At 43.8% G+C, this 9,493-nt stretch overlaps 1 protein-coding gene across 1 annotated transcript; it reads right to left on the bottom strand.

The window, feature by feature from the left end:
• Positions 1 to 271: 271 nt before the first annotated feature.
• Positions 272 to 6,812, bottom strand: scly (selenocysteine lyase). The gene is made up of 13 exons (XM_084472992.1): positions 6,674 to 6,812; positions 5,754 to 5,812; positions 5,326 to 5,435; positions 4,996 to 5,096; positions 4,360 to 4,552; positions 4,085 to 4,212; positions 3,406 to 3,561; positions 2,912 to 3,018; positions 2,793 to 2,829; positions 2,415 to 2,498; positions 2,182 to 2,284; positions 1,662 to 1,737; positions 272 to 1,316 (listed from the first exon to the last, which is right to left on the bottom strand). The coding sequence occupies exons 2-13, from the start codon at positions 5,807 to 5,809 to the stop codon at positions 1,169 to 1,171; spliced, it is 1,299 nt and encodes a 432-aa protein (XP_084329118.1). The 5' UTR covers positions 5,810 to 5,812; positions 6,674 to 6,812; the 3' UTR covers positions 272 to 1,168.
• Between the last annotated feature and the right edge of the window lie 2,681 nt (positions 6,813 to 9,493).

The following is a 9,493-nucleotide window of genomic DNA, read 5'->3' as shown; positions in this document are numbered from 1 at the left end:
TAGGACGTGCTGGCTGGCTCTCCTCTGCTTTCCCTCCAGCGCTCTGTCCCTTTGCTCTGTGATCACAGGGAGCCAGCGCCACTCCGCCAGGAGTCAGCGCCGCGGCCCGAGCCAGGAAAGAGACACCCGAGCAGGGAGCAGCTGCCGAGCGCGGCCACCGTGGGACGGGGAGGGAGGGGGGGCCGCAGGTGGTGGACGAGGGGGTGGCGGAGGGGAACAGAGAGGTAACGAAAGACGGCCGGCGAGGTGGCTCTCCACCGGCCCCCCGCGGTGCTTTGTGTGGCCCTGGACACATGGACGCTCCGGTGGAGACGGAGAGCGACAGCGGGCGTCGGAAACTTCAGCGTAACGAGAGACGGGGGGCGGTGGGATGTGGGCCCCACCACGGCCCCTGTGTTGGGGCCGTGGTGGGCCGTTGTAGGGCCATGGTTGGGCACTGGTGGCGAGCGGTAGGGCTGTGGTCGGGCACTCGTAGTGCAGCTGGGAAACGCTCAGGTAGAAGACACAAGTTCACAAGGTCAACTCAGATAAATAATTTATTGCAGCAGGGAGATTGATAACAATGAGAATATTCAGATTTTTTTATGTTGGATTTGAGATCTCTTGAACAGTTAGCAGCACAAAGTCTATTCACTAATAAATAATAAAACCTGAAACAAAAAGCCCGCCACCGGTGCCCCTTGGTCGTGACGTCAGACCACCTCGGAAAAGGTAGTGTGACATCACAAAAAAAAAAAAGCAGAGTGCAACGTTCATATATGGTTTGCGCAGAATGGTATTTTCTCTAAATTGGGGACTTATTTCAGTAGCAGTGATACAATGGCATAGATTACTATGTTGACGATCATATAAGACAAATGACCACGTTCAAAAAAAAAACGCCTGTAATCTGGAATGTAACAGTTAATCTCAACTGTCAAGAGTTGAATCCCCTCCTAATCTGTAATGGACGGGTCCATCCGAACTGTAAGAGTTGAACCCCTCCTCAGTAAAACAGTAATGGAAGGCTCCATCCTAACTGTCAGAGTTGACCCCCCCTCATTAAATGGTAATGGAAGGCTCCATCCTAACTGTCAGAGTTGAACCCCCCTCAGTAAGCAGTAATGGTCCGTCCTAACTGTCAGAGTTGAACCCCCCCCCCCCCCTCAGTAAAGGCTAATGGTCCGTCCTAACCCTCCAGCTGTTGGACGGTGTTCCTGAGGTCCTCCACCACTGCGTCTACGTCCGCTCGCGAGGTGGAGCGCCCCACGCTCAGCCGTAGCGCGTTAGCCGCTACCTCCGGGCTAACGCCGCAGCTCAGCAGGATGTGGGAGGGCCTGAGGGAAGGCATTAGGAAAAACGTTGTACTTTAGATCCATTTTACTGCCGTCTCATCGTCACAATGACGATGAGACGTTTATGATGATGTTTATTTTGTCCAAAATGACTGACAGTGACTTCGGGTCACTGTCTACAGGGCACAGGTCACTACAGGTCATTAAGGTGCCATTAGGGGTTAGGGCTCATCTTGCTCTAGGATGTCTACACATTAGGCTGTGGACAGTGCAACAATTTAATATAATCAGATTGATAGAATAGTTTTTGATGATTTAGATACCACAGTTTGATAGTATAGCTCGTGTCCAATGTCTCTTGTACTGCGTAGTGCTGCATGTATTCACCTGTCCCCGAGGTCTGAGTGGCAAGCTGCTCCTACACTGGCCAGCAGCGTCTTACAGCAGGACAGGACTTTCCGACCTGCACACACACACACACACACACACACACACAGCAGGAGAACATCCACCTGTCAGGACCTGGGGCTCACAAACAGCTCAGAGAACCTTTCATCTGTCAGGACCTGGGGCTCACAAACAGCTCAGAGAATCTTTCATCTGTCAGGTTATGGGGCTCACAAACAGCTCAGAGAACCTTTCATCTGTCAGGACCTGAGGCCCACAAACAGCTCAGAGAACCTTTCATCTAACAGGACCTTTAGGGTTAGTTTACTGATGGTTAGTTTAGGGTTAGGGTTTAGGGTTTATTAGGAGGAGCTAAAGGAGTCCGTCAGGACACCTAGTAGATGTGGAACTAGGATGGAGCTGTTTAAGTGTTAAGTTAGAGATAGTTAGGTGAGGGTTAGTTTACTTATGGTTAGTTTAGGATTATGGTTGGTTAGAAGGAGGTAGAGGAGTCCATCACCTCGTAGGTGTGGACCCAGGATGGAGACGTTACAGGTGTTGGGGAGGCTCTCAGAACCAGGGAAGTGGCTGCTGAAGTGGACCTTCTCCTCCCCGAAGACCTCCTGCAGGAGACACACACGTAACATCACAAGCACACCTCTGGATGGAGGTTGTATACAGGTGTATACCAATGGACATGAATGAATAGTGGTGAATTAGTTAGTCAGCTAGTGAGCTGGGTTATTAACTTACCTTGAGTCGTTGTTCCAGGTAAAGCCTGGTCATCCTCATGTGGTTCTCGTAGTCATGGAGATTGGCTGTCACCAACTCTGCAGCCTAGCAACCAACCAATAGTATTTCAGGTGTGATTATTGTTGTGAGGTCCATAAAGGTGACAAGGGATCCCTCTGTGCTGGACTTTAACAATGAAAATGTTTTGGGGAAAATCCCTCCAATGTGTTTATAATGAGATTGATATCACTGCACCTCATAACCCCTACTATGTGCTGATTGTTCTCATCCCAGCAGAAGGGATCCCATGTTTTACTCTGAGCATACATGCAATGACACTGATTGAGGTTCTAGGTATAGGAGCTGTCTTCACACAATTAAACACACGACTGCACTCACCTTCCCCAGACCTGCGATCATGGGCGTGTTCTCTGTTCTGTGGAGTAGAAGACCAGGTGAGTATCATTCAGGCTGTGGTCCACTGTGGACGGCCCTCGACAGACGGACTAGAACCTCACCCTGGCCTGAAGTTCCTCTCCTGGCCCCCGCCGTAGAACATGGGGTACAGAGGGGTTCTGCCTCCCGGGCCGCGGACGTACAGCGCTCCGATACGCGGCGCGTAGAACTACGAGAGGATGGAAGGATTTAGAGTCCTTTATAGAGTCCTAGCTAGACGGTAAAGGCCCATCCTCAGTTGTCCTCAATGAAGACATAGGACTAATAGAAAATAGTACACCTGACTCATTTTGTTGTGACAAATCAAAAAGTTGTTACAACACAGTTGTACCTACAATGATTACTCCCTTTAAACTTAAAATTCACTTCTAACTTAACTTTTAGATGGCAGCAACGTTATTTCAGTAATCATGTCATGGTATTGTAGTTTTCTTGGTAATCAAGGACATTTGTTGGAGTTTTTCTTTGTAATCATGGATTTTTGTTTGAAATTTTTTGGTCATCATGGAGGATTATTGTTGTATTTTGGTAATCATGGAGGACAGTAAATCCTCACCTTGTGTCCCACTATGGTGAGGTAGTCCACCCCCAGGTCAGCCACATCCACACTGATCTTCCCCAAAGCTTGGGCGGCATCAGTGTGAAAGAGTATTCTTGGATGTCGCCGCTGCTTGTTGACAGCGTTCACCCTCCGGCAGAGCTCCCTGATTGGCTGCAATGAACATTGAAAAAAGTGACTTTTCGTGGTTTCATTTGTTTTGGGTTTTCATTTTAACCAAGGGATTACGTTTAAAGCTGGGGTAGGCACATTGGGAAAACCAGCTGGATTTTGAAAGTATCCAACCGAAAAAATCCCGCCCCTCCCTTCAGGCCTCCTTCAGAAGCCACGCCCCAAGAACACATGACTAGCTAGCTAGCTTTAGAAACAGGCCTAGCCATGTGGAAGACTCCAGTCATGCCTAAGTGCATGGCAGAGTGTGCGTGGGTAGCCGGGTAGGTAGGTAGACAGACAGGTTGGCCATCCAATCATTTCATTCAGGCCAAATAAAATAATTGGACGGGCTTATTACAGGCCTACGACAGTATCAGGTAACTTTTATTAATTTTTTTGTCAGATCATTTGATTTATTGATTGCTGTCGGAATGTGGTAAATCTATATAGAATGCTTCTCAAAAATGCTTCTCACATAACTTGCCCACCCCAGCTTTAACTGTGAAAGCCTCTGGCGTCCTACCATGACAACTCCAGTCTCGTTGTTGGCCAGCATGATGGAGACCAGGCAGGTGTTGTGTCTCACGGCGGCCAGGAGGTCCTCCGACTCCACTCGCCCCGTAACCGTGGAGACCGCCACACAAGTCACCTCTGGCACCAAGAATGTGAGAATGAATCCTTACTCTTTCTTGTTTCTATTTTTACTGTCTATTTATCCTGTTGAAGGTCTGACACAAGAGGCTATATAAAACTATCTAGCCCAGCCTTCAGAAGTTCCAGAACATTGTGGTTCCTCACCAGCTTGTCCGGTCTTCTGCAGGTTCTCCGCCACCAGCTGGACAGAGTCATGCTCCACGTTGGAGATGATGATGTGAGGCCGACCAGGGCCTCCGTTCAGGTGCTCCCCAGGAGGTCCTCCTGAGCTCTGATCTTCAGCGGTGGAGCTTCTCCTGAAGTCCTCTAAGACGCTGTGGAACACCAGGTTATTGGCCTGGAAGGAAAGAGGCACACAACAGTTATCAGACCCAGCTAGTCCATTACATTTCTACTACTTAGATCGTGTAGATAGATAGATAGATAGTCCTTTATTAATCCCCCTTAGGAGAAATTTGCAGTGACCAGCAGTACAGTGGGAAAAGAGAGTGCTAAACAAGAGTGTATATACAAATAAAATTTACCAATTTGAAAATAAAATATAAAAAAAATAACTATTAGAATAAAGATAACATACTATATACATGTAACTACATTTTTCTTCCTCTTCTTTTGTAGTTTTATTAGTCTGGAGTCTGGAGCTGTTGCTGATGAAACAAGATGATGACTTTGAACATGATGATTTGGGCATAGGATTACTTCAGACACCTTCACCCTAAACTTCTCAAATATGATCTATGAACTAAGAACTATTTATCAACTACGATTTCAGTGTCTCACCTCGGTTCCACCAGAAGTGAAGATGATGTCCTCTGCCCTCCCTCCCACCATGCTGGCCACATCTGCTCTGGCCTTACAGATCAGGGCCTTGGCTTTAGCTCCTGCAGGACACACATGGTGGGAGACATGTTGGTAACATTCACATTTAGATGCTTTTATCCAAGAGTACTTGGATAAAGATACAGAAAAATAAAAATAGAAAAGTATAAAACATTTTCTAAATAGTTTGATGATCAAGTTAGTAGACTTTATTGTGTTCTCAGTGAAAATGTCTTACAGCTGCGTATTTTAAGTAAGAATTCCAGAGTATTTTAGTGTAGCGGGGATCACCTGCGATGTAGGAACTACTGGGGTTCCCCCAGGCCTCCCTCAGGGCCTCTGACACGGACTGGATCACGGCTGGCTCCAGGGGCGTGGTTGCGTTGTAGTCCAGGTAGATCCTCCATTCAACACAACACACATGGGTGGATGTGATCGTTATGAGGATGGTCATAAGGATTTTTTTGTTGGCTTGTTATGACTTTCCCACGACAACTTCTAATATATTCAGTTCTCTGGTAACAAACTTTATATAATATTGCCTATAATATTCTATATAGTTTTTGATGTTTATATTACATCACAATACCTTTTTCTTACTAAATGAAGACCACAACAGTAGTCAATAAATATATCAGTATCACATAAAAGTACAGATAACAAAATCGACTTCTGATTCAGATTTGATGAAATGTTTATATAATATGTTGATGTCCTACCTGTCAGCCGTCCCTTGTGACGGAGGATGTGTGGGTTCAGTGTCTTGTTCTGCCATAGCCTACACAGGAACAGACTTTACTGAGCATGTATCAGGTAGGACTGCATTCATTTGACTGATTGGCCATAACTGATTATCTGATATTGATTACATGCTGTGTGTTTCTACTATAGACATACATGTCAGATAAACTCTGCAGTAACTCTGGCTCAAGATAGAGACATTGATAATATAAACTATGTTAGTTACAGTATATTAAATCATAAAGAAACTATATTAGTGTCATAAAGTATAGATTTATTAAATCATAAAGACACTGTTAGTGTAAAAAAGTATATATACATTAAATCATAAAGACAAAATGTTCGTGTAATGTAGTATAGATATATCAAATCATAAAGACGCTGTTAGTATAATAAAGAATCGTTTTATTAAATCATACACTATGCTAGTGTAATAAAGTATAGTTATATTACATCCTAAATACACTGCTAGTATAATAAAGTATATTACATCCTAGAGACAAGTTAATATAATAAAGTATATTACATCCTAAAGACAGTAGGCTGTGTGAATGATAATGATGATGATTATAATAATGATAATGTAGGTTCACTTCCCTGCAGTTAAAGCAGAAGAGGAACAGACTCTTTAATGCGGATTATAAACCGGGTTAAGGTTCAGTTCCCAGAGTTAAAGCAGAAAAGGAACAGACTCTTTAATGTGGATTATGAACCAGGTCCAGGTTCACTTCCCTGCCGTTAAGCAGAAGAGAAACAGGCTCTTTAATGTCGATCAGATTCATGATGACCTGGCGTCCATGTAGCCGGTGAGGCTAACACATGGGCTAATTCATCCTACACTGCGTTTCACTGTCGGAACAGCAGATTCTAGTTTGAATCGATGCTTAAGTGAGCTGACCTTGTAAACTGCCGTGAAGTCGCAGAGAAAACAGTAAATGTAACGATGTATAACCAGTTAACAAGTAACTAAACCATAAGATTAACAGTCTTAACACCAGACACTAGCTGGCTAGTCCCACGCCTACCCTGGGTTGCCAGACGTCCCAATGTAAACAAGCTAAATCAGCAACACCATAACACGTATTATTATTTAAGAGAATGCATTAATCTTGTATGAACGACTACAAACCAGGATTAAGAATTTTTCGAAAGTATCTTTCGTGTTTTAAATCATTGAGGTTACTTAGTGCTTGCTGAAATTACCCCTTATTCCGCGGACCTGGCAACCGTCTGAGCCCACAGCTGTCAGATGTTCAGTTTGTCTCCAACAGTCCAGAGACAAGAGATTAAAGTAATTTATGTTTTACTGCAGAGACTTCCATCGTTAGCGATATTATTCTTTACATTGGCCTAGATAAGATAAGATAGTAGGGTACTTTATGGATCAAGACAGGGAAACTGGGTTGCCACAGTAGCAAATACAGAACAGTAGTAGACTGACAATAACTAAAGGTTATTCTGTTCAAAAGAAAGCAATCAAAAACATTTTTATGGTGTTTTATTTATTGATATAAATGTTTTTATTAGTTTTATATTAGTTGAATAATAATCTGTGTTACTTAATGGCATCTCTGTCAAAATGAAAGTTGTAGGCCTACTTAACATTAAGGTACTATTTCACACAATACGTTGGTCTATGACCAAAGCATGACACAAGTAGACAAAAGTGTGTTGCATAATTTTCCTTTTTATTTATTATATGACCATGTGTTTAGTGTACACAAATATCTGACACTTAACTCTAACACTCGACACGACAATGGAAGCGCTGGCCATTTCAGGTTGTACAAATGGTGACAGCTTTATAATACAGTTTCACAGCAATCGGGTTTATGTACAATGCAAAGGAAGTGCCCAGTGGGTCAAACGCAAGGGGCTTTCAAAATTAAAGCGTGGTTAGATATGGAAGCACAAAAATAAATTATAAAGATTAACGTCCCCTTGTTGTGGATGAATCAACAGCGATCCGTCACACACACACACACACACACACACACACACACACACACACAAGCACACACACACACACACACACACACACGCACACAAAGAACAAGCACACATGCTCTCACACACACACACACACACACCTACAATCGTCAGGAAACCAGGAGGAACTCACTGCGATACATGGACGCAGTGAGTTCCTTGTTAAATAGTGATTTACATTCAGTGTGAAAATTCAGTGTTGTACCGAGAACACAAGATGGCTGACACAATGGGGGGATCTTTGGGGATAAAATAAAAACACAAAAGCACAAGACACTAAAGGACAACCAACCGGAACATAGTCCGGTCGGATCCACACGCTTGATCTATCTAGTGGATTTATTCCCTTGGTTCAAATAATAAACCAAAGCTTTAACAATGAATTCAGTGTAATTCAAAACTGTCAAGTGTTGGAATTTTAAAACAAAAACAAAATGAATGCCCGTTTTTGATCTTGCTTTCATTGCAACTGGTAGGACTCTGACCATGATATGAACAGAATGGAATGTCATTTGGATATCATTTAAACGTCCCGATCGCTGTATCAGATATCAAAGAAGCATAAACACATGTTTCCTCGTCAGAGGAAGTAGCACTGAGCAGCAGTAATCATAACAGAAGGTTGAGTGGCAGGAGAACTAAAGTACTCTCTGGTCGAGATATGTGCGGCAGTAAGCAGACTATATTTAAGGTGTGCCTCACAGGAGAATCAAGGTGGGCCTTTTTATTCACTTCTTCTTAAGACATAGAAAGTATCAACGCCCCTATCTTATTTTTTCTAGCTTGCTAGTCACTTAGAAGACGTTCTCATCCAAAATGGCTGACAGTGAATCCAGATACATGTCATAAGGGAGCAGGTAGGGGTCAGGAGTCGTCGTGCGCTAGGAAGCCTACAGGTCGACTGAGTGCATTGGGGATTCGAACCCAGAACCTTCCGTCTGGAAACGCCTCAAACCTAAAATAGTCCTGTTTCCAAATGTGTTCTACACAGAGAAGTACACTGTCACAAATGTTTGGATGTTTTTTTGACGTAGTATTTGTACCGCTGTGATACTTCCAGCTCCACGTCCGGTCGTTCATGGGTGGATGGTGAAACCACGGGTGGAGGTTGTGATTTAAAGGCCTTGAGTTGACATTTCTACTGCAGAGACATTGGTAAAGTGCATAGGAGACAGGCTAGTGGCTAAGTGGTGATGCAATGAACGTCAATGGAATTAGAAATTAATAACATCGCACCTTTATTTTGTCTTTTTATCTTCCACTTTTAGATGACAGATTCCACTTTGGCCAAACTGTGGAGATGACATCTATCGTCAAGTCTTGTCTATCGAGTTGGTGTTTTCTTTGTGTGTTGATATGATTCGATATATCGATATATACATGCCAGTGTGTCTGTAACTCACTACCCCATGATATACGTACTCATGAACAAATTAAACACACGTCTGACTACAGCTGTTTTAATCCACGTTAAGACGGACAGCGTCGGAGCAGGATGGAGTAGAAAGAGATTCAACGTTGGAGAGAGAGAGAGGCACTACGTCGATCGTCTATTCAAATTACCCAGCAGCCCCGGCTGTAGGCTACCACCTAGGAGTATGCAGAACAGGCTTAGTACTTTCCCTACACTAGAGTCGACCTACGAACACGTCCTCTTGTTAATTACAACACGTCTTCGACTGGGTTCTTCAGCGAGCATCTGATATTCAAGTTATTCTCAGCACAAAGA

Source organism: Micromesistius poutassou (assembly GCF_964030765.1).
Source record: "Micromesistius poutassou genome assembly, chromosome: 9".
Classification (NCBI taxonomy): domain Eukaryota; kingdom Metazoa; phylum Chordata; class Actinopteri; order Gadiformes; family Gadidae; genus Micromesistius; species Micromesistius poutassou.
Note: the sequence above shows the minus strand (reverse complement) of the source record. Positions and strands in the feature narration are given on the sequence as shown.